Source organism: Phyllostomus hastatus, unplaced genomic scaffold (assembly GCF_019186645.2).
Source record: "Phyllostomus hastatus isolate PE091 unplaced genomic scaffold, TTU_PhHast_1.1 phas_scaffold_39, whole genome shotgun sequence".
Taxonomy (NCBI): domain Eukaryota; kingdom Metazoa; phylum Chordata; class Mammalia; order Chiroptera; family Phyllostomidae; genus Phyllostomus; species Phyllostomus hastatus.
Window position 1 is genome coordinate 14,787,009 of NW_025334028.1, and position 24,776 is coordinate 14,811,784.

A 24,776-nucleotide genomic window follows, 5' to 3' on the forward strand; every position below is an offset into this window, starting at 1 on the left:
TTTCAGTTGCAACAGGCAAAGAAGTTGGAAGTCATCACTTGTGTCTTAACAACAAGAAGAAAAACAAACAGACTTAAAGTGAACAACTTTTGCAAGAGGGGTCTGGGCTAACCTGAAAAATAAAGCCACAGAGCAAACCACCACCCCAGGGTAAATATAGAGAATCACAGATTAATTCAATTTACCTGGAGCAGAAGCCACTGAAGCCATAAACTTGTAGGAATACTTAAATGGTAATTTTGATGGATTGCTGGAAGCTATGTGTGGACTAGGTTGGCAGTTGAAACCTCCTGGGACCATATTCTTGGGGGTACCTATTTTTTCATGAGTCTTCACTCCAGGAATCCATGCCAGTTCTCATGGTGAAGAACAACTACTAAATAAAGTCTCCTTGTGACTTTGGCAGAGATACACTAAAGTAATAATTTAAAATATGTTATACTCCAGGGGAAAATACTTTATAGACAGAGCCTTATCTCTCCCAAAGGAAATGGTATTAACCAGTTCCATTCCTCTCTATCTATTTCACCTGAAAAGGGAATAAAACTAAGAAAGGATTGTGAAGGTCACAACCAACCCATCCTACTAAAACACTTGTCTTTAAACATAATGCTATGGAACTCTTTCCCGTCTCAACCCCTTACCACTGTATTAACTGGGTTCCAGTGGAGTAATTGGATTATAGCTGGAAGAGCTACAAGGCACAGACTCTATTTAGAAAGCATTTTTAGGGGAGCCCAGAGAGAGCAGAAGGGACAAAAATAAGGATGACAGAGGAATTTGGAGCCTTTGGGGTCTACAGCTACAGCAAATATTAATATAGCCCAACTTCCTGCAAGATTAACATAAAAACTCACATCATTTCCCCCAGTTCCTATTACCTAATATATCACCTGCTTTAAAAAAATTTACAGGGCATGATAAAGGCAGGAAAAAAACACACAGTCTGGAGAGACAATGCAAGCAGCAGAGCCAGACGTATATATCCATATGACAGATTTTAGAATTATATCAGTCAAAGAATTTAAAATAATTGTAATTAATATGTTAAGAGCTCCAGTGGAAAGCTAAACAACATGCAGAAACAAATGGACAATGTAAGCAAAGAGATGGAAGCTCTAAGAAAAAATCAAAAAGAAATGCTGCAAATCAAAAGCACTGCAACATAAATGAAGAATGCCTTTGATGGGCCCATCAGTATATTAGACAGTGCTGAGGAAGGCATCAATGAGCTTGTGTGTCTACTGGAACACAAAGAGAAAAAGAGATGCATTAAAAAAGTAACAGAATATCCAAGAACTCTGAGATCATTTCAAATAGTGTAACATGTGCATAACTGTAGTAACAGAATAAGAAAGAGAGAATGGAGCAGAAGAAATGTTTAAAGTAATAATGGCCAAGACCTTTTCAAAATGTATGACAAATAGCAAAACACAGATTCAAGAAGCTCAGAGAATTCCAAGCAAGATACAAATTAAAAAATCTACACCTATACATAGTATATTGAAACTGGAACAAAAGACAAAAAGAAAATCTTGAAAGAATTCAGAGAAAGAAAATACCTTATCTATAAAAGAAAAGAATAAGAATTATGACAGAATTCTCATCTGAAACTATACCAGCAAGAGAATGGAATGAAATACTTAAAGTGTTAAAAGAAATAAAGAATGAATTGGGATTTTTAACTTATATGAAAAATGAAGTTATTAAGACCAGAGTTGTAGAAGAAATAACATGTTGGTCCTTGGGATGAGGATTTTCCATTTGAAATTTAGAGTCTGACACACCTAGAATATAATAAATGCAAGACTTCAGGAGGCAGAAATTTGAGTCGAGATTTCATAAGATGAAGGGTGGGGGATTGATAGTAAATATTGAAATGTTAGTTTATAGGTTGCTGAGATGAAACATTTAAGGGGAAATGGGAGGAGGCTTCAGACAGAAACCTGGGAAATATATTTTTTTAAAAAATCCAAACTTTTAAAGAACAAAGTGAAAGGAAAACATGTTAAAAAGTTTGAAAAATATCCAAGCTATGTAACAGGGGAAGAAGCTATACAGAAGTCCAGGAGGAAGAGATACTTTAAAGAAGGGATTTTGTATTGCCAAACATGAAGCATAAATCAGGTAGAGGACTTAAAAATAAAATGTTTCTACTTAACACTGATGAGAGCAATTTTAATTAAGTTACTCAAGTAGAAACCAGCTTTCGCATGCAGGAAAATTGATCAATTAATAGTTGTTTATTCCTAGTGACTAAATTGCACATGAGGGTGTGAATGCTATATGTAGTTCCTTTTCCAAGAATCCTATTAATAAAAGGAGGAGTCAGGAATCACAGAATGTTTGCTGTTGTTATGTTTGAGGAAAGATAGAAACTTAATCCAGTTTAAAGACTAAGAGAATGTGTAAAGATCTAAACTCAAAGTTACTGTAATTTGGGGGGCTTTCCCCACAGATGAGTATTGTGAAGAGAGTGAAGTAGTATGTGACCTTTTCCATACTGCTTTTAATGTTAGGTACAACCGACTCTGAACAATTCATGGAAAAGCTTTCTTTTCAGCCCTGGCTGGCATAGCTCAGTGGATTGAGTGCAGGATGGGAACCAAAGTGTCCCAGGTTCGATTCCCAGCCAGGGTACATTCCTGGTTTGCAGGCCATAACCCCCAGCAACCACACATTGATGTTTCTTTCTCTCTCTCTCCCCCCCTCCCTTCCCTCCCTAAAAATAAATAAATAAAATCTTAAAAAAAAAAAGAAAAGCTTTCTTTTCCCCATCACCCTGGATAATGGAAAGTGTTTGACACATGAGGAAAACTTATGACACATTGTGATTACAGTAAACAAATTATATTAGTTATCATAAATGCATATGCTCATTTTATACATATAGTCTTGGAATCATTCCTTTTTCAAATGATTATTAATAACAACATATTCCAAAGAGTGAAACTTTTAAATAATGAAAAAGGTGGGCTCCCACTCACACCTTTAGTTGGGTCTCAAGTCAGAAGGGGTGAAACGTGGAAGAGGATACTACTCTTTGAAATGCTTCCCAGATGATTTAGGTAAATCAGATGGTTTAGATAAATCTTCATTCACTCCATTAAATCTACCTTTCTAGTTTGCTACCCATTTACTTCAGTATTGACTTTCTTCAATATACAGTTTTATTTTCTTTACTTTTTTAATGTTACGATTCTGTGACTTGATCGGCTTTCTTCTTATGATGTTAGACCTTGCACAGCTGTGAAAATTTAAAGTAGCAATGGAAGCACATAAATATTACTTTCAAAATAGTACAATACCATTAAAGTGTAAATCTCTCAATGTGACAAGTTCAGAATAAAGACTTGATGAACTGAAGTTACAATTTCTGTGTTCAAGAAAAATAACTTGACAGTTATGGACAAATAAGGTCCCACTTGCCTTTACAATATGTTGCTCTGTATAAACCTCAGTCTAATGCCATTTAAAACTGTAAGTTCAAGTTGTATACTTTATAAGTTACCATTTTTTATAATTTTAAAATTTTAGTAAATTTTTAGTAACATCTTTTTTGAACTGACAGTTCTTGGATACTTTCTTAAACTTAATTAAAATGTGCATTCCTTCCCTATGTGTAATGAATACTTAATATCAAAAAGATTCAAAGATGCCTATAGGTGTTTGTAATTTAGCTGCTTTATTCCATATTTTCTGGTGTCTAGTACATATTCAGGCCCTTCTAAGTTTGTGGATAATTAATGGGGACATATTTATGTGAAATGTTTCCAAATTTTATTTTTTCTTTATTTACTAAAAAAAATGGTCTTGGCTACTTTTCTTTTTCTTCCCTGTACTGTGATTGGGGCTGCTTCTTTATCATGTACATCCTTAAGGGTTTTTATGATGTAAAATCAAGGAGAGAAGCTGGGCAGGTAGAGTGACCTGTGGCTCCTCCCCTAAGCAAGATAAGCAAGGGCTGTAGGAAGTTTGGGAGAGACAGCAGGGGAAGTGTATCAGTTAAACTGACAGAGGAAAAGAGGAGAATATAGTAATAGTAAAAATTATTGTTATGAGATATTTTCCTAATTTCTGTTTCTGATATTTCATTGTTGATGTACAACAATGCCTTTGTTTTCTGAATATTGAGTTTGTACCCAGCTGTTTTGCCAAATTCACTTATTAGGTTGAGTAGTTTTTGGTGGAATCTGTAGGATTTTCTGTGTACACTATCATGTCATCTGCAAACGACAGTTTTACTTCTTCCTTTCCAATTTTATTTCTTTTTCTTTTCTTATAACTGTGGCTATATCTTCCAATACTATGTTAAATAAAAGTGGTAAAAGTGGATATTCTTATCTTGTTCCTGATCTTAATGGGAAAACATTTAGTTTTTGTCCATTGAATGTGATGCTGACTGTAGGTTTTTCATATATGGCTTTTATTATGTTGAGGTAGATACCTCTACTCCCACTTTACTGAGTGGTTTTTTTATCATAAATTGGTGCTGTACCTTATTAAATGCTTTTTTCACATCTATTGGTATGATCATGTGATTTTTGTGTTTGCCTTTGTTTATGTAACACGTTGCATTTATTGATTTGCAAATATTGTCCTATCCTTGCATCCCTGAAATGAATCCCACTTGATCATGGTGTATGATGGTATTAATGTATTGCTGGATGCAGTTTGCCAAAATTTTGTTGAAGATTTTAGTATCTATGTTCATCAGTGATAGTGGCCTGTAGTTTTCTTTTTTTGTTGTATCTTTATCAGGTTTGGGGATTAGGATGATGCTGGCCTGATAGAAGACAAGAAAAAATGATGTACCTAGGAATAAACCTAACCAAAGAGGTAAAAGACCTGGACTCAGAAAACTACACAACACTGAAGAAAGAAATTAAGGAAGATACATATACATGGAAGCATATACTGTGTTCATGCATTGGAAGCATTAACATCATTAAAATGTCCATACTACCCAAAGTAATTTATAGATTCTATGCAATCACTATTAAAATACAAATGACATATTTCAAAGATATAGAACAAATATTCCCAAAATTCATATGGTGTTGTTCCTAAACAATGCCAAATAGCTTCAGCAATTTTGAGAAAGAAGAACAAAGTAGGAGGGATCACAATACCTGATATCAAACTGTATTACAAGGCCACTATAATCAAAACAGCCTGGTACTGACATAAGAACAGACACAAAGATCAATGGAACAGAATACAGAGCCCAGAAGTAAATGCATGTCTCTGTGGTCAATTAATATTTGCCATAGGGGGAAGAAGCATAAAATGGAGTAAAAATAGCCTCTTCAACAAGTGGTATTGGGGGATCTGGAAAGCTGCATGCAAAAAAATGAAACTCGATCACCAACTTACACCATACACAAAAATAAACTCAAGATCGATAAAAGATTTAAATATAAGTTGTGATGCCATAAAAATCCTAGATGAGAATATAGGAAGGAAACTTTCAGATGTTCCACGCGGCAATATTTTCACCAATATGTCCCATAGAGGAAGGGATATAAAGGAAAGAACAAACAAATGGGACTATATCAAATTAAAAAGCTTCTGCATGGCTAAATAAAACATCATCAAAAATGAAACGGGAACTAACTGCATGGGAACATATATTTACCAATGATACCTCAGAAAATGGTTTGATCTCCAAAATATGTAAAGAACTCACATGACTCCACTCTAGGAAGACAATCAATCCAATTAAAATGGGTAAAGGACCTGAACAGATATTTCTCCAAGGAGGACATGCAGAGGGCCCAGAGACATATGAAAGGATGAGCAGCATCACTAGCCATCAGAGAGATGCAAATTAAAACCACAATGAGACAACACTCACACTGGTCAGAATGCCCATCATAATCAAAACAACAAACAATAAGTGCTGACAAGGTTGTGGAGAAAAGGGAACTCTAGTACAATATAGGTGGGAATGCAGACTGGTGCAGCCACTATGGAAAACAGTATGGAGTTCCCTCAGAAAACTGAAAGTAGAACTGCCTTTTGACCTGGCAATTCCCCTGCTGGGATTTTACCCCAAGAATCCTGAAACACCAATTCAAAAAAACCTATGCACCCCAGTGTTCATAACAGTATTATTTACAATAGGCATGTGCTAGAAAAGCCCATCAGCAAATGAGTGGATCAAAAACCTATGGTACATTTACACAATGAAATATTATGCAGAGGAAAGAGGGAGTTCCTGCCCTTCAAGACAACATGGATGGATCTGGAGTGCATTATGCTAAATGAAATGAGCCAGGCGATTAAACACAAATACCATATGATCTCACCTATCAGTGGAACCTAATCAACAAAACAACTGAGAAAAATGGACCAGAGGCAAGGAAATAAAGAACAAATTGACAGTGACCAGAGGGTATGGGGGAGAGCAATAATGGGGGAAGAAGGGAAAAGGTCAAGTTAAGGAACAAGTGTAAAAGACCCATGGACAAGGACAACGGGGCAGGGAGGATTGCATGTAGGAGATGGTGGGTGGGCAGGACAGGGGAGAAGAATGCGGGGAAAAATGGGGACAACTATATTTTAACAATACAATTTTTTTTAAGTTATTGTTATGAACTATGTGTTTTAGTCACACTGTTCATGATAATGTCAATGAACATCTCTGGTTGTTGTGAAATTCTTTAATGGGCCTAGAATAGTTTCTTTTGAACACAGTATTACTCTGAGACTATATCATGTGTGCTTTGGATTCAGGAGGTTACATGATTGCTCAATATCTTTGGATAAACATTTTGTTTTTCATATGTATTTTTCTGGATATAGCACCTATAATATTGTTAGCACATTATGAAAATTTAGAAATTAAAATTTTTGAATCGCACATAAAGTCACAACCCTAACAAAATAGTTCTTATAAATTTGCATATTTTCAGATTTGTGATAAGTATGTATTTTATTTACAAAAATAGTATAGTCTTACTTAACCACATAGATTTTAGAAAGATTGCAGAATATGTCAGTGAATGAATTTACCATCATTTAATAATCATTCTTTAATTTTTGTTTACTTACATTGCTTTCAACATTTATACATCTAAGTATTTAGGTATCTGATGTATGGCTGCTAATTTTCAATCTTCAAGGATGTTTTCTTTTATCTAGCAGGGCTGAGATTGGATGAGGATCAGGTATGGGTATCAGGGCAACTATTTATATTTTCTCCCATGTCTGGAGGTGTTATTTTTCTTAACTACATTTTGATTATATGCAAAAATGAATCTGAACAATTGCATATCTCCAAGAACTTCATCACATACTGATTAGCAGTCAAAATGAATTTCACTTTGATGTGATTGACTTGTCGAGACATTTTGATGAGCCCCAAGTCACAAGAATGTGGTGATTCCTAAGTGTGATAATGGTTGCCCTACTATCTGCACAAAAGCCCACAACAATTAGCTCTGGGGTTAATTAAAATGATAAGGTGAGTGTGACATAAGGACAAAAACACTGCCTCAGATACAAAACTTAAGTAGATACATGCACCTCTTCACTTAAGAATAAAGTAGTTACTAAATATGCAAAATAAGGATATATTATGTTTATAACTTAAAAGAATAAAGAAATACTGTTATATTTGATATACTAATAAGCCCATCTATTTGTAATATTACTCTATGTTATACATAAGAGTAAGCACTTGGAGAGCTTTTTTTAAAGGTAAGAGACACATTAAAAAGTAGATCATGGTTTATACAATGAGGGACCCCCCCAAAATAGAATTATGTTCTGGACGGTGGGCACCTTGTAGTACAGGATTTCCCCACTAGGTGATTGCTAGGTAGGTTCTAGGAACTCACCTGTATCAGTGTACCTGCTGGCATTGCTGTGAGAGGCTGTGTTAGGCTTCAGTGAAATTTTTTTGAAGATTCTTCCAACACATTTCACCCATTTCATGATGGGTGATTTAAGAGCACACCTGCCAACACCTCACTGAATGTTCAGCAGTTTTTGATGGAAAATGGCATGACCCCCATGCCCGACCCTTGCTATTCACCCAATCTTTCCCCCAATGACTTTATTTTTATTTCCCTGGATGAAAGAAGTTCTCAAAGTGAAATGTTTTGCTGATGTAGAAGAGGTGAAACAGAAACCTGCAGAAGCACTTAAAGGCATCAAAATTGACAAGTTAAAAAACTTTTGTGCAGTGAGGAAAAAGATCTTGGTAGGCATATTTCATCAAGTGGAGAGTACTTTGAAGGTGAATAAAGTTTAAACATGTAAAATAAATACCCAATTTTTTAATAAATAAATTCCAGGATTTTTTGGGTCCCCTCATATACTCTTTTCCCCCATTCTTTCTTTTTTCTTTTTGCTCATTTATTAATTATTGATAAGTCATATATCAACTCAATATTTACATATAATCTATGTGAAGGTATATCCACTGAAATTTTGTTATGTCTGTGTAGTAGTCTCCTAAGTCTGCTGTAATGAACTACTTACAAACTGAGTGGCTTAATCAACAGAGACTCATTGTCTCTGAGCCCTGGAGGCTAGAACTGTAAGAGGAAGGTGTCTGGGGGCAGAGCTCCCTGTGAGGGCCCTCCGGAATGATCTGTTCCTGGTCTCTCTCCTAACTACTGGTAGTTCCTTGGTTTGTGACAGCATACCTCCAATCTTCAAGTGCCATTTTCCCCCATGCTCGTGTCTCTGTCAAAATCCCTCCTTTTTAAAAAGACACTAGTCATGTTGTATTAGGGGTGTACCTTATTCCAGCATTTTCTTATCTTAAGCAATTACATGTACAGTGACTTTTTTTTCCCAAATGGGGTCACGTTCTGTGGTACTGGGCATTTGTACTTCAACATACGACTTTTGAGGGGACACATTCCATTCTTAACAGTCTGTTACATAGTTAAAGTTTTTATTTTTATTTTTACAAATGACATACTTTCCATTGAAGCTCCATCAACAAAAAATTATGTCATTTCTTTCTGTTCATGGATACTTCTTTGCTTACTGGACGCTAATACCTCATTCTGTGTCCTGAATATCATCCCTTAACACTTGAAGGATTTCTCTCCCTTAGTTATTCCTTCTGTCCCTTGTATTTTTAACTTCTCCCTCTTTACTGAATCATTTCATCAGTCATTAAATCTCTTCAAGCTTTTCCATCTAAAATACACACACACACCATCTCAATCTTATTAGCTACTATTCTTCATTTCTTGGAAGGATCTTGCATTTTGAAAATTATGTGCTCGGTAACCCCATATTTTCCCTTCATCTTTAGTTCACTTCTGAGCCCATAGTAACATGTAATTCTACCACCAAAATGTTGGTAAGCCCTTATTTTACTTCATCTATGTCACATGTAATGTCATCAGTGTCACTCTCCTTCTTAAAGTTATTTCCAGCCATAAGTATTATAAAACCATGCCTTCTTCATTGTCAAACAGTTAATTTTCATATTTCTTCACCCTTTTCAACTATTTATTTTCCACTACATCAAAATATTGGTGATTCCTAAACCTCAATTTCCTGGCTCTAGCTCTCTCTTCTGCACCTGCATCTACATAGCCAGTGCATGCTACATCTCTTCAGCAGGATGTCACAATTCATCTTTTCATCTTAGATCCCTTCACCTCAAATAGTATTTGCTCTTAACAGAAGTGTACAGTAATTGCATTCACCCAGTAGATCTGCCAGAAACTTAGTAGATCTTGACTCCATTCTCATTTTTTCCTTCCCACAGCACCCATATCTGGGAGAATCTACCATCTAAATGAGCTTTGAGTCCACTCTCACAGCTCCATTTTAGTTTAAATGCTAATTAGTTCTTACTTGAATTATTAAACCAGTCTCCTAACTGTTCCTAGTTTTAGTTTCATCTGGCTCATTTTCCATTCTGTACCCAGAGTAAGCTGCATAAGCTTAAATGTGGTAATGCTCTTCCATGAATTGAAATCCTATGTTGGTACATCGGAGCCTTCTGAGCAAAATATAATTTCTATTCTGGCATGAATGACTCTTCTGATCTGGTTCTCAGTTGTTGCTCCTTGACAGTGTATTCCTGTCCCCACCATTACACTAAAGTACTTGTTCCCTGGGCTCATGCCCTAGTTTCCTCTGCCTCCAGGAATTCCCATGGTTCTGCATCTGCTTGGAAACACTGGCCTATCTTTGAGCATTTACTAATTCCTTTTGACCACTGAGTTCTGGCTAGATATTTATTTATCAATAAAGCTTTCTGCATTTGTTTTCCAATACTATGTGACAAATTAATACAGACACAGTGACTTAAAAAATACTTCTAAGTCTTCTGTCAGTCTCCCAAAGCTGAAGTTGGCCAGCTGCATTCTCATCCAGAGCCAAGGTTCCTTCCAAGCCCATTTCTGTTATTGGATGAGTTTACTTCCTTGGCATTATAGGTTTAAGGTCTCTGTTTCTTGTTGGCTGTTAGGTGGAGGCTTCTCTCATGTCCTTAAGATCCATCTTCCTTCTCACATGACCCATTCAATATTCATAACAGCTGTAGTGAGTCAAGTCCTTCTCATGCTTTGAGTGTCTGATTTGTTCTTATGTGACCCTGGAGGGCTCATTTGACTAGATTAAGCCCTTTGACTAGATTAAGCCCATCCAGAAACTCCCCATATTTTAAGGTCAACTGGATCATAGAACAGAGTAGCATAACCATAAGAATGATGTCCTGTCATGTTCACAGATTCTGGAGTTGAGGACAGAGCAGCTTTGGGGTGCCATTTTACACATTCTACCTACCACAGCCTAAATGTGGTTGTTTTCTTCGTATGTGCTTGAATGAGTCTCACTGTGGGGAAAAAACACCATGATCCCCATTTCATGAGGAAAACAGAAACTCTAGGAAGTAGTATAGACTACTGCTGAGATACACTGTTTTGGTGATAATGCAGGCTTGGGTTTACTTCACTAATAATTATTTTATTTAGTTTGATAATATAGAAATGTTGTTAAAACACTGAAAAAATGTGATTAGTAATGCATTCCCAGTAAAAAGTGTTGTGAATATCCACTGATGATGTGTGTGAAATATTTGTTTTTTTTTCAGAATTTCAGTAAATTGTATTTTCATCATTGGCAATTGATTTATCCAGGTTCACACTGATAAACTGTGACACAACAGAGACTTTCATGCAAAAGTCTTCTCTGTCAAGGTTGAAAGGGAGCAAGAGGCAACATGAAAAACACCGCTAGATTAGTAGGGATTTTTTAATATTAGATAAGAATTTTCAGGATAGGTTAACACCACTCAATTATAATCTAAAACCTCCCAGTACTCTTAACTTTAATCTATATAACCTTTAAGCCAAAATTTTGTTTTGTGATGGAAGTTAATTATGCAGTTGGGCACAGTATACAGGCATTCACTATACAAGCAATCATTCAAAAGTCTATCTACTTCATATGATGAAAAACCAACTTTTGCCTGATTCATGTATATACCATCTTAAAAGACTCCTGCTTAACAATGTACATATAATGAGTATGTGAAGATACTACTGTGTATGCCGTTGTTATCCATTAGTGCTCTGAAAGAGAACAAAGCATGACCTTCCTTCTTTTCTTACTAATACTGGTTTATGTTTTGTAGCTGTGATCTGTGGCTTCAGCTAATGTTCACTGCTTTTTTGCAGCTTAATTTTCTGACCTCCCAGACTACCTAAAACCACTGCTTAAACTGAGTCACATTATTTACATCAGAAGAATGTACATCATTCCTGCACAGCATTAATGTTGAGCTCTCTGCTTTATTTCATTCCCAGAATTCTACAATTATGCCTTTGTCCTAAAAAAAACACCCCCAGAGCATTACTTATTTCCTCATTCTTCATCGTTGTCACAATTAAGCACCCCACAAAATAGGATACTACACAATTTTTTAGGATCTGATAATATTATGATGTTCCTTCTCTGGAGTTTTTACTCACCTTTCTTAACATAATGGGGGAGACCACCCCAAAACTGGAATTTATTTATTAAATATTGTGTATTTTTTCTCATTTATTTAAACTTCAGGCACCTTCAAAGTATTCTCCATTTGGTGCAATACACCTATCATGACTTTTTTCCACTGCTCAAAGCAGTTTTGAACTCATCAGTTTTGATGCCTTTTAGTACTTCTGCAGGCTTCTGTTTCACCTCTTCTACATCAGCAAAAGTCCCTGTGAGGACTTTTGTCACCCAGGGAAACAACAAAAAAAGTCACTTGGGGCAAGATTGGGTGAATAGGGAGGGTGGGGCACAGGGGTCATGTCATGTTCCGTCAAAAACTGCTGAACACTCAGTGATGTGTTGGCAGGTGTGTTCTCAAATCACTCATCATGATGTGGGCAAATGCATAGAAAGAGTCTTCAAAAAAATTCACTGAAGCCAAATGTAGCCACTCACAACACCAGCTGGCACACTGATGCAGATGGGTTCCTAGAATACTCACCTAGGGGAGGAAACCTGTACTACAAGGAGCCCCCATCTAGAAAATAATTCAGTTCTTAGAGTACCCCTCCATAAAACTAAAAGGGCTTTACTCTTCCTTTGTTATGCAAAAAGTACGTATGTATTGCCTAGCAGTGTGTGGTGTTATTCAGGCTGTCCTTCCCTCTGTCTGAATTGACATAAATGTCCAGGGCTCAAGACCTGGCTCAGTCCTCTTGTCCAGAAGGGTGGTAGAAGTATGCCCAGTACCTACAGCCAGCCCCTACCAGTGCTGTGTTTTATGAGATTTAAAGATTCGTTTGATGGTGGGGCATAACATACTGGCACTCAGATGAAAAGCAGAACTCTTTGTTACTTATACCTCCACATGAAAGAAGGTTCCCAGGCAAGGCCATGCTGGAGGTTGTCCTCTGTGGACAGAATAACAGCAAATTAGAGCTGTAGGGGGCAAGTTTATGCATGGCAAGCAAGAATTGGCTAGGCTTTTCTGGGGCTCCCTGAGGATTGGCCAAGTTGAATAATTTCAAGAGCTCTGGGGCATACAGTCTGTGGTTGGTAGCCTAGTACCTGGTCTGGTAGGGGTGGCATATAATGGGCCTGGGATGGAGTTCACACCCTAAACACTTCAAAATAAGGAAAGTGTTTGGGATGTGGACTCAATCAACTGTTCAGGAAGGGGCACTAACTATCCTCTAGTCAGGGTCTTCAGACTGGGTCAAAATAGAATTTTAAATGAAACAAAATAAAACAACTGTATCACACACTTCTAGGTGGGGAATGCTATGCATTTGATATCTTTTGTTACTTTTCTTCCCAGAAATTAATTCTCTTATTTTATTCAGGATGTCCAGGAGTAAGATATCCCCCATTCCTTACTTAAAACATGAAAAGCAAGTAAGCGTGCCTTCGTAATTGAAAATTTTAAGAGGGTGTTAGGGTGTTTTTAACCATTTTACTTTTTATTTTCATATATAGTATATAAGGTCTGTCCAGAAGGTATCCAGCCATGCAATATGAAAAGTAGAGACATTTATTGAAGAAGACACAGATACAAGAAACATTATTCATAGGATATCACCTCAGCCCCCTTCATAGTAGGCACCTTGGGACCTCACACAATTCTCCCAATCACTATCAGCTTCCCTGTCATATTTTACTGAATCTTATCAACAGTCTGAAATCTTTTCCATTTCAAAGGTGATTTTAGTTTTGGGAAAAGCCAGAAGTCTCAGGGCCCCAAATCTGGGCTTTAATGTGGCTGAGTTACCTGGGTGATTTGATGTTGCACCATAAAATCTGTATCAGATGTGATGCATGAGTGGGCGTGTTGTCATGATGAAGCTTCCAGTTACCAGTTGCCCATAGCTATGGCTTTCTGAATCATCCAAATAGTTTCTGCAGAGGAGTATTCAGGCTTAATGCAAAATTTGATGCTGATTTGTTGCTCTGCTGGCTCGCCATGTTGAATGCGACATCCACACGGTACACATGCTCACTCAGTGGCATCTACTGCCCCCACTGACTAGTACAGTGAAGTCATCATTGTTCACACATGTGCGTTCCAGTCAGTCTACTCTCCTTGGCTGCCATATTACATAGATATCATGCAAACCATTCTCGTGGCATTGTATTAATAATGGGAATACTATGGAAAGGTGGGAAGTGTCACTTAAACTCTTGCTTTGTTGTTGTCATTGTATAAGAAATAAGATATAAAAAAATAAATAAGATATGACAATTTTACCTGTCTATTGTGAGACAAAATAATTCTGGTATCATCAAATCTAAAAACCTCTTAAGAATTTTTCTATTCCTATGAATTTTGTATCAAGCAAGTCTAATGGAAGATCATTATTGATGAGTTATAAAGACATTTATATTTTCCATATAGTTTATAATTGATTTTGATGAAATCGATGGGTTTAGGAAATCAGGAAACTAATCTACCAAACCTACTACCTCATTTTATGACACTGAGCATTTGTTTCATATCCTTCTACATAAAAATATGCACCATCATTTAAAAAAGGCTTTAGAAAGTGAAATACCAATGTTTGTTTTTTAAATTTTAATTTACACACAAAAAACAATAAAATAAAGACAAGAACAGTGAAAAATTTGAATAAATATTTTTATAAGGATTATGACCTAGGTTAACATGCTGTTTACTTACTATACAGAAAAAATATAAGATGGAATATATTATATTAGGAAAGTTAAACAACACAGGTTTTTTCTTATTAATACAAGAAAGTGAATCTAAGAGGACTCTGATAACTTGGAATGACAAGTCCATTGTCTCGTGAGATGGTTTTAACATCTTAGCAAATTTCTCAGTATAGGCTAATGTTTCAAACTATTGCAAAAACTGTAGAAATACATTGAATAATGAATATAACTTAAGGGTTTTGGTATTATTAATGGTTTTCTTTTATTTGACTTTTGGTACAACAGTATTCTCTGCTTCCTTTGTATGCCTAAAGCCCTGCTTATTCTAGAATTATACCGTTTTGTTAACAATTCATCAAGAAAGATCCTAATAGCAAAAAGAAATTCTGCACATGGAAGTGTTTTATGCATTATGAATGCCCTATGCAAAATAAGGTATTGTTGTAATTATCTTTTGAGTGATGGAAATCAGTAAGAAGTTTCAAGATTTCCTAAGAGTATGTAATCCAAACAGGCTTGTATTTAATTGCTTAAAATTCATAATTTATATAGTGCGAACATATTCTTTTGTATGCATGAAATAAGCTATTTGAAATTTACACTAAATAACTTAAATTATCAAGATCATAAAGTAAATCACAAAGTATTTTATTTTAAAACTTAGCTGCATACATTTTTATATAATTATAATGAGTCGATTTACACTAATTCTAATGATTTGAAGTTGTCCATATGGACAAACTTAGTAGCTCAAAACTGTACTTTCATTTTGTTCATAGTTTTATAAGTCAGGAATTTGGGAATAATTCTACTGAAGCAGTTATGGTGAGATACTGGCAGGAGCTCTTGGCACCTGAAGGCCCCACTGGGCTAGATGTGCACGCTGACTTACTCTCCAGGCTTGCAGTTGATGCTGAGTGTCCTTTGGCAGCTCATAGGAGATGAAGGTGGAAGCATAGTTGCTGGGTTCTTTCAGCAAGGTATTAAACTGAGAGGGGGGTTTCTCAGAGACCATTCGTGGAGGCTGAAAGGTGTTTTCTTTTCTAGACCCAGAATGCAATGTTTCCTTCCATTGTATTCTGTTGGTCAGGCAAGTCAATCAGACCAGCCCAGGTACAAAGAGAGGGATTTGGTTCCATATTTCAGTAGGAATAATAGCAAAGGATTTGTAGCTATTTTTAATTTAATCTATCATATTAAGAATTCCATATTCATGAATAATTACTGAATTGGGAAGTAATTGAATTGAATTTGAGTCTTAAAAATGTATTATACTTCAATGACGTAGAGAATGTTATAATTATTAAATTATATATTTTCCTGTTTGTAAATAATATGCATTTAAATAAGCACAATATTAAATTGTTTACATTAGCTTTTATATTAATGGAATAACTTTATTTTGAAAACCAATAATATTAAAATCCACTTAATTCTACACATTAATGTTATATCTAACTCAACATATCCTCCTGCCAAATATGTCACAGAATTTTGCAAATATAGTGAGAATATCGAAGGAATACTGCTGTCAGCCTTCGTCTCAGAGTAAGAATTGTTCAAGGGATTTTCACGTTTGTGTGAAACAGGTACCTCTGTGAATATTGCCACAATATAATGACTAAACACAAAACTCTAGGTAACTGTTTCATTTGCAAAGTCATTCATAGATAAGGCTTTTAAAAGTGGCTTCTGATGACATATGATAAAATTTAATGTTATTCTATAATTAAATTCAAGTATTTGTTAGCACCTACCTGATTTAAAGCTGTGAAATTCTGATATTTTTGGAAAAGTTCCCCAGGAATGAATTAGAGAATTTGTTTAAAGCGAATATATTTTTTGAAAACCAAACTGTTTTACAATTTCTATTAGCCAAAATGTAGATAAATATTTCAAACTGAGTAATAGACAACATATAAATTAATATACAAAAATATTGTTGATAATTAATCAGCCAAAACCAATTTCAGTAGATCCTTCCTGAGGCTCAGATTACTTTTCAATAAAGGACTCACCACCCAACTGCAAACCCTGTTGTTAGCTGACTGCCTATATCTGTATCTGTTAGCGACTTTATCAGCTGAAGTCAGCTCATCTCTGGGTGATCTGAGACATTGAATGAAGTAACAACAGCTGAGATCTAGTTCTCTTGGGGCAGCGCCCAACCAATGACTGCACAGCAGGGAGTGGTATCTGAGCTGACCTACTTGCCCTCAAGGAGGGATTCTTCTCACGGGCTTTCTGGGCTCTGGAACTTCTCCTCCCGCTGGCGGAGGATTTGTGAGGTAGGATCCTGGGTCCATCTGTACTTCTACCCAATTATGATTCTTCTCCTTTTCTTTTCACATGGATTTACTTTCTCATAAACCTTTTGTACCCTTAGTTCCACCTCAGTATTTGTGTCCTAGAGAAGCCAACCTGTGACATTTTATTTTATGAAGGGGAGTTATTTTTTCTCCAATAAGATATTATGTAAAATTTGGGGAATATGAGGCAGTTGATAGTTTGATGTTATCATTAATCTCCACAGAAATGTGTTCTATGGGGCCCAAAGAAGCTCCATAACTAGCACAGAGCCACAGGGCTACTTAACTGAAGTACCTAGGATTTGATCCCAGAGCTCTGATTCTATGAAACATGACCACCTTCTCACCTACCTTTTAAGCCTGCTATTTTTTCTTTGCATTGTGGAGCGGGCTAAGCGTTTTGCCATTAACAGTATAACATGTAATATTTAGAATCTATGAAAAGAAATATTGTAAAAAGATGAGTATAAACTCTATCCATAAAAATTCATGATTTAGGAAAGAAATAGCACTGCTACAAAAGAAAAGGAGCCGAGATAGAAAAGGAGCAGTGTCTCTCAGTCAAGCTGGTTGTCAGCAAATGAAAAGAGATATTAGAAATTTGAATCAGATGTTGTATATTGTTTAGTGCAGCAGTCCCCAACCTTTTTAGCACCAGGGACCGGTTTTGTGGAAGACAATGTTTCCACGCACTGAGCTAGGGGGATGGTTTCAGGATGATTTAAGAGCATTACATTCAAGTTTACCTCCTGCTGTGCAGCCTGGTTCCTAACAGGCCCAGACCAGTGCTGGTCCTCAGCCTGGAGGTGGGGGACCCTGGGTTTAATGTAAAGTAGAAACTAACACCATGAGAACCAGAATAAACAAGTATTCTATTTTCTCTAATCCATTAACTATTTCCTTCCTTATAAGCTCAGATAAAGTTAACAGATTGAGAAGAGGTAAGAATTCTCCTGTTTATAGTTTGTTTGATGATTTTATAGGAAGAAAATGTGGATTTGAGTGTCTTACGTGTCAGTTACAATGTTTGGTGCTAATGAAATAAAGGCATACCTCAGAGATATTGCAGATTTGGTTCCAGGCCACTGCAATAAACTGAGTATCAAAATATGGATAGTCTTAATGTTTTTGCTAGCAGAAAGCCTTGTATTCAATTTATTTTTAAAAACACAATATCTGCAAAGCTAAATAAATCGAGATAGACCTGTAGTCCAGCCACTCGAGAGGGAAGAACTAGTCCAATGAGGGTGCAGAACAAACAAATAACACTTGAAGTATTAGTATTCTATGGGATGACATATGATTTAGATGGTATGGAGCACACTCTCGCCCTCTAGGAATACATAACTCAACCAAAAATGGAAAGTTCTAGAGGAATAGGAATAATGCTTGAAATGCTTCTTAGAGCATGAGAAATGTGAGGGGGATAACGGGTTGCAGTGGGTCATCAGCAGTGTGATCCAGAGATGTACGTGGGTAGAGCAAGGAGATATAAAACAACATTTTGCATTTCAGCTCTGTAGGTGAGCAAAGGTGGTAAGAACATTGGAAATGAAATGAAACGTTGACACTCTAGAAGTAAGCAAGAGCAGATAAAGAAAGGTACTATATGCTATGCTGAAGAGTTTTGACTTTTATTTTCTCTAAAATAGGAAGTGATTAGCTGTTAAATTAAGAAATAATTAATTGATTGATTGCAATTAATTTCATGTAGGAAAATATTTCTGACAGATAGGGAAAGTGATAAAGAACCAGTCTAGAGACTCAGTATACTAAGTCAGGTAAGAGGCAATGGGTGCCTAGAGAAAGTCAATGAATAATAGAGAGGAATGAGTCCAAGAAACATGAAGGAAATAGAGATGAAAGGCTTTGGTTCCTGGTAGAGGGGAGTCAGTTGAGGGGCTGGGTGAAAAAGGTGAGGGGATTAAGCAAAGAAAAAAAACACATAGATACAAACAACAGTATGGTGTTTACCAGAGAGAAAGGGGGGTGGGAGAGGTAAAAGAAGGTAAAGGGGGGATAAATGGTGATGGAAGGAGACTTAACTTGGGGTGGTGAACACTCGATACAGTATACAGGTAATGTATTAAAGAATTACACACCTTAAACATATAATTTTATTACCCAATATTACCCCAATAAATTCAAGAGAAATTTTTTAAAAATTGGTACCAGATTTAGTTCCTAGTGAGTAAGAGCTGAGAGTGTAGAAAATAGAAAGATATTGGGAGATATAAGTAGACACAAAGCTTTGGGGTAGGGAAAAAGGTTGTTGAGATGAATGTTGATTTGAAATGTCTATAGGACACTGTTGAGTATATGCTTGGTAAGTAGTTTTATTCAGTGGTGGAAACTTAGAAGATGGATAGGCCTAAATTATTTGCATCAAAGAGTTACCAGCATAGAGTAAGGTAAACCATAGAGGAGAATGTTTAGTGTACACAGAAACTGTGGCTGGGTGCACTTGCAGAGTGAGAAGATTAAATGCCCACAGATCTCTAGTAAAAGGGATAAATGTTATAGTGGCATCATTAAAGATAAAAACTTTAACATAGCAATTGGCTGGGGAACTAATATTTAATTACAGTGGGGGAACAAATGGCCAAGTATCACATTTAGAGTATAGGTATTTTTTATTCCATTAATATGTATGCACAGAAATGGGAGGAAAAAAATTAGGATGACTTCCTGTGTTTCTGTCTTTGGCAACAAAATGACAAATGGATATCCAAAGGAGGGATAAAAGCACATGTGTGTATATCATATATAACATAATATTTTTGGATGCATTAATTTATTTTGCAACTGGGAATCTATAAAAATATATTGTAGAGGAAATTTCACTTCTATTTGTCAGATGTAATTATTTTCCACTGTGTGAAGCTGACTTTCCTTATCAAGACCAAAGTGAAGTGGCTAAGCCTATTATGCTGTTTCTTTAATGTTTTTATAGGATATAATGAAAGATGAATGCTCACTGTTGAAGCTGCAGCTGAAAGAGAGGGATGAACTCATTTCCCAACTTCAGGAAGAGCTGGTAAGTAATAATAATATTGGCTGGCAAGTGTGTTTTCCTTGTTATTTGTTTTAAACCCTACAATAGCTTATTTATTAACACTAATATTAATTATAAATCATTAGCAATTCAATCTGATTATCAATTTTAAAATCCTATGACAATAAGGATGAGAATCTGAAAAATAGAGAGCATGTTTTATATTATGCATTGATATTTATATAATTTAGAAACAACTGAACCAGGGTTAGACCTTTCAGTTGCATCTATGAAAAAATTGTGAAGAATAAGGCCACATTTCATTTTGTAAAGTGCATGATTTAAATCTGCTGTGCCTTGAGATACAAACATAAAGTATAAAGCAAACTACTAAATCATACTGTAAACAAAAACAGATTTTAATTTTATTTTCATAAAACTATCAAAAATATATTAACCTAATGAGACTTCATAAGTATTACATTACATAAACTCAAAGAGTAAATATTATACAAAAGTATGAAATGTATATAGTTCATTGTTCACAGTGTTTTTAAAAATGTGACAACATAATAAATCATACTTTTATAATTTGAAAACACATTTGGTAGGTAACAAGTACTGGGAATTACTTTTCTAAGCATGTTTTCAATTTATGATGATTTCAGATTTGACTTCATTAACAGTGTATTATGTAATCATTAAATATAATTAAAATTTTATAGACCATCAAGCCTCTGAGAACTCTTATCATGTTAGATGGCAGACAAATTCAGAGCATACTTTCTTGACTCAACAACTGTCAATGTTTCTGCTGAGACTTGACCTTTACTTAGACTGCTCTGTGACTGCATTGATGCTGATTGTTGGTCCCATGAGCACACTATTATTGTTGACTTAGAAAGTTTTTGCATCCTGAATAAGTGATCCTCAGCAGTTCAAATCCATGTTGTTCAAGGGTCAACCAGAAGTCAATTGGGCAATTTGAATTTAAAGTAACAAGATACACTTGTACCTCATTTTACTAAATCGGCCAACAGAGGACTTATTTTTGGAGGGAAGGGTATGAAATTACTTTAATTATAGCTATGTAACATGGACTCTGGAAGTAATAATTTCTTATATCATTCAATAAATGAAGGGCAAATTTTATTAAATATTAAAATATTAGCATGTTCTGGGGTTGTGTATGTATGTGGTGGGGCAACAATTGGATAAAACCAGAAATAATCTCTTCAGGCAGGAATTTGGGATTTGGCAAACTTGAAGGAACTGGATCACACATGGGATATTAACTCCCAGCCCCTTTCCGAGAGAGCAGAGTCCCCTGTGCCCTGCTGCGGGGTAGTGTGCAGGACACCAGCCAGTCATACTTATGTGGCATGGGATATGTAAATATATTTTTATGTTGATAATAAATTATATCTTGTAGTGGTCTTATGAAGTATGTCAAAAAATGCTGTAATTCAAACAACATTTAAAATTGTCTTACCAAGTTTAAGACCATTATTCTGCTATCAAATGAAATCTTTAAAATGTTTTTATTTTCCTTTCTCTTCTGTTTTCTAGAAAATTACATGAATTTTACTGAACTTGTTGAGGACTTTTAGTGACTTCAGTTCTTTTATTTGGTTTGCCTCTGAAACTCTTTCTTCTCTTTTATGAATTCTTATTAGTGACTTATATTTGCAAACCCTTCATCACAGTATTGTCTACGTAGATTTACTTTATATATAGTGTAAGATTTACTACACATCACTGCATCCTTTCCTCTTCATCTTACTCCATTGCATGGTCTCTCCTGATATATTTATGGATTGGAATCCTTTCCCAGTTGTTTTCTTCAGATGGGATGTTGATGTTGTGGTCTCTAAATCTTTGAATATCTCTTTACCTTGAAAGATAGAGGATACTGCTATGGGTTGAATTGTGTTCCCCCAAATGCATAGGTTGAAGCCCTACTCTGCACTGTGGTGGTTAAATAAAGTCATAAATGTGGAGTCCAAATTTGATAGAGTTAGTAAGAAGATGAAAAGAGAGAGAAAACTCTTCTCTCCATTGCCAAGCGCCAAGGAAAGGCTGTGAGAACACAGCATACAGCTGTCCATGAGCCAGGAAGAGAGCCTTTAGAACAGGGGTGTCAAACTCATTTTCACCGGGGGCTGCATCAGCCTTGAGGCTGCCTTCAAAGGGCAGAAATAATTTTAGGGCTGTATAAATGTAACTACTTCTTAATCGTTGAGGAGTTGAAATTACATTCGGCTCTTCGAAGGCAACCACGAAGCTGATGTGGCCCCCGGTGAAAATTAGTTTGACACCCCTGCTTTAGAGGACCCACCCATTCTGCCACCCTCATCTTGGACCTTTACACTGCAGAACTAAGACAATTAACTTCTATTTTTTAAGCCACCCAGCCTATGGTGTCTTGTTATGGCATCCTGAGCTGACTGACAGATACTACATCTATGCATAATATTTTGTAGGATTTGGTATTTTTTCTCAGTAAATAACATTTTATGCTTTTTAAATTTGGGTCCTGCACATAGCATTTTTTCCATGGTTAATCTAGGTGTGTGACTATTTTGCTTCCTTAATTATGACTAGCATCAGTAATCCTGTTCGGTATATTGAAGTCTTCTTTCAAATTATATATTTTTTTCCTCAAGTCTTCCATCAAATTATAGATTTTTTTTTCTTCTGAAACCCTTATTTTCATATTTGGTTTTATACATCTATCCTTCAAGTCCTTTACATTTTTCTCTTAGTATTGAACTGTTTTGCCTTTAGCTGAATTTTTTTTTCCATTCATATTCCAAGCTACTAATGTGATCATCAGTTTGATTATACTCTTGCCCTGACTGGTATGGCTGAGTTGGTTGGGTGTCCTCCTGCAAACCAAAAGTTCACCAGTTTGATTCCTGGTCAGGGCTCATGCCTGGGTTGTGGGCCAGGTCCCCTGTGGGGAATGTGCAAGAGATAAGCACACACTGATGTTTCTCTCCCTCTCTTTCTCCCTCCCTTCCTCTCTCTAAAAATAAATAAATAAAAACAATACTAGAGAAAATAAATTTTAAAAAGGACTATATTTTTATAGTCTAAAAATATTAAAATTCAGAATTTTTTAAATCTAGAAAAAAAATTAATGTTTTAATTAAATATTGTTAAATATTCCTGGTATTTTGATGTTCTTAATTTGTCATTTGACTGGTGTAGCATTTCTACTGCACTTGAAGTGGCCTTAATATTTTCCTTGTCCTTCCTTTCCAAGATCTTTGCTCCTCTTTAGATCTATAATTACTTTCTTTTGCTTATTTCTCTATTCATTTTCAGTACTTGGGTAAAAAATTTGGAAAATTTAAACCAGAGATGGTCAAAGGCCCCATAGAATCTGCTTTTGTCGGCTGGTAACAATGCATAAACTTGAACAATATTGGTCATTGGCTTTCTTTTGTGACACCTTAAGGTCTCCTCCGTGACAGATGTTAGACACCACTGCCAGTCTGGGTGGCTGCTCTGAAGTTTTCCAGTCAACAATACCCTGCAGATCTAGCTAAAATAACAAATTAGGAAATTATCACTCTTCTTGCAAGGGCAGATATATTCGTCAGCATTTTTCTCTCTAGCTAGATTTGATTTCTCATTTTAGTGGAGGCTTATTGGCTGCTTGGCTGCTTGTCCACTGGCTCCACTTAAGCCCCAAAAAGAACAAATTCTCTTCTCTTAACACCCATCAGAACTTGAGCTCTCCCATGTGTGCCTATGAGCCTTGTCTGCCTGCCCCAGCCCCTGCCTCAGCCCACAAGAAGTTAGTGTCAGCTTGGGAGATGATATGAGGGGGGAACACCTTAAAATGGAATTATCTTCTGGAGGCGGCCCCTTGTAGTACAGGCTTCACCCACCAGGTGAGTGTTCTAGGAACCCATCTGTATCAGTGTACCAGCTGGTGTTGTGAGAGGCTGCATTTGGCTTCAGAGACATTTTTGAAGACTCTCTCAATGTGTTTGCCCATGTCATGATGGGTGATTTATGAGAGTATGTGCTAATGCCACACTGAGTGTTCAGCAGTTTTTTATAAGAAACATCATGACCACTGTGTCCCACCCTCCTGTTCACCTGCTTTCCCCATGGGCACTTTTTTTTGCTGTTTGTTTCCTTGGATGAAAAACATCCTGAAGGAAACTGTTTTGCCAGTGTAGAAGAGGTGAAACAAACAAACAAACACAAAATGGCAGAAGCCCTAAAAAGCATAAAAATTGACTAGTTCAAAAACTGTTTTGAGCAGTGGAAAAATATTGCGATAGGTGAATTATATCATATGGAGAGTACTTTGAAGGCGACTGAAGTTTAAACATCTAAGAATAAATATACAGTTTTTAATTTTTATTTATTATATATTTTATTGTTGTTCAACTACAGTTGTCCCTGTTATTCCCCCACCAATCTCCTCTGCCCTACCCACCCCCACCTCCCACACTCAACCCTACGTCCCCTTTGACTTTGCCCATGGGTCCTTCGTCCATGGGTCCATGCTCCTTGAAAATCCTTCCCCTTCTTTCTCCTGTTATCCCCCTTCCCCCCCACCTTTGGTTACTGTCAGTTCCTTCTTAAATAAATTCCTCTTTTTTTGTCCTCTTACAGTGTCAGGAAAGTATATTCAGAATACCATCTTCTTCTGAGACTTTCTGGATGCACTCTCTGAAAAGCAAATCCAAAATGGAGCTGTATTATTCAATCTCCCCTCCACAATTTTCTTAGCAAGAGGTCAGGGGCAGCCACCTTACATGAAGCCCCAAGGCTTACACCAGGTTTGAACTTTGAATTGGGTTAGAAGGTGAAATGAGAAA

General features: G+C 36.2%; 1 protein-coding gene across 6 annotated transcripts in view; it reads left to right on the forward strand.

Annotated features, from left to right (window-relative positions):
* Window positions 1-24,776, forward strand: part of CCSER1 (coiled-coil serine rich protein 1) — a 1,274,087-nt gene that overhangs the window by 548,155 nt on the left and 701,156 nt on the right. For all 6 annotated transcript variants that reach the window (XM_045820200.1, XM_045820201.1, XM_045820199.1 and 3 more), the window contains one exon: window positions 19,891-19,974. In XM_045820200.1, the coding sequence (XP_045676156.1) occupies window positions 19,891-19,974 (84 nt within the window). The remainder of the gene's footprint in view (window positions 1-19,890; window positions 19,975-24,776) is intronic.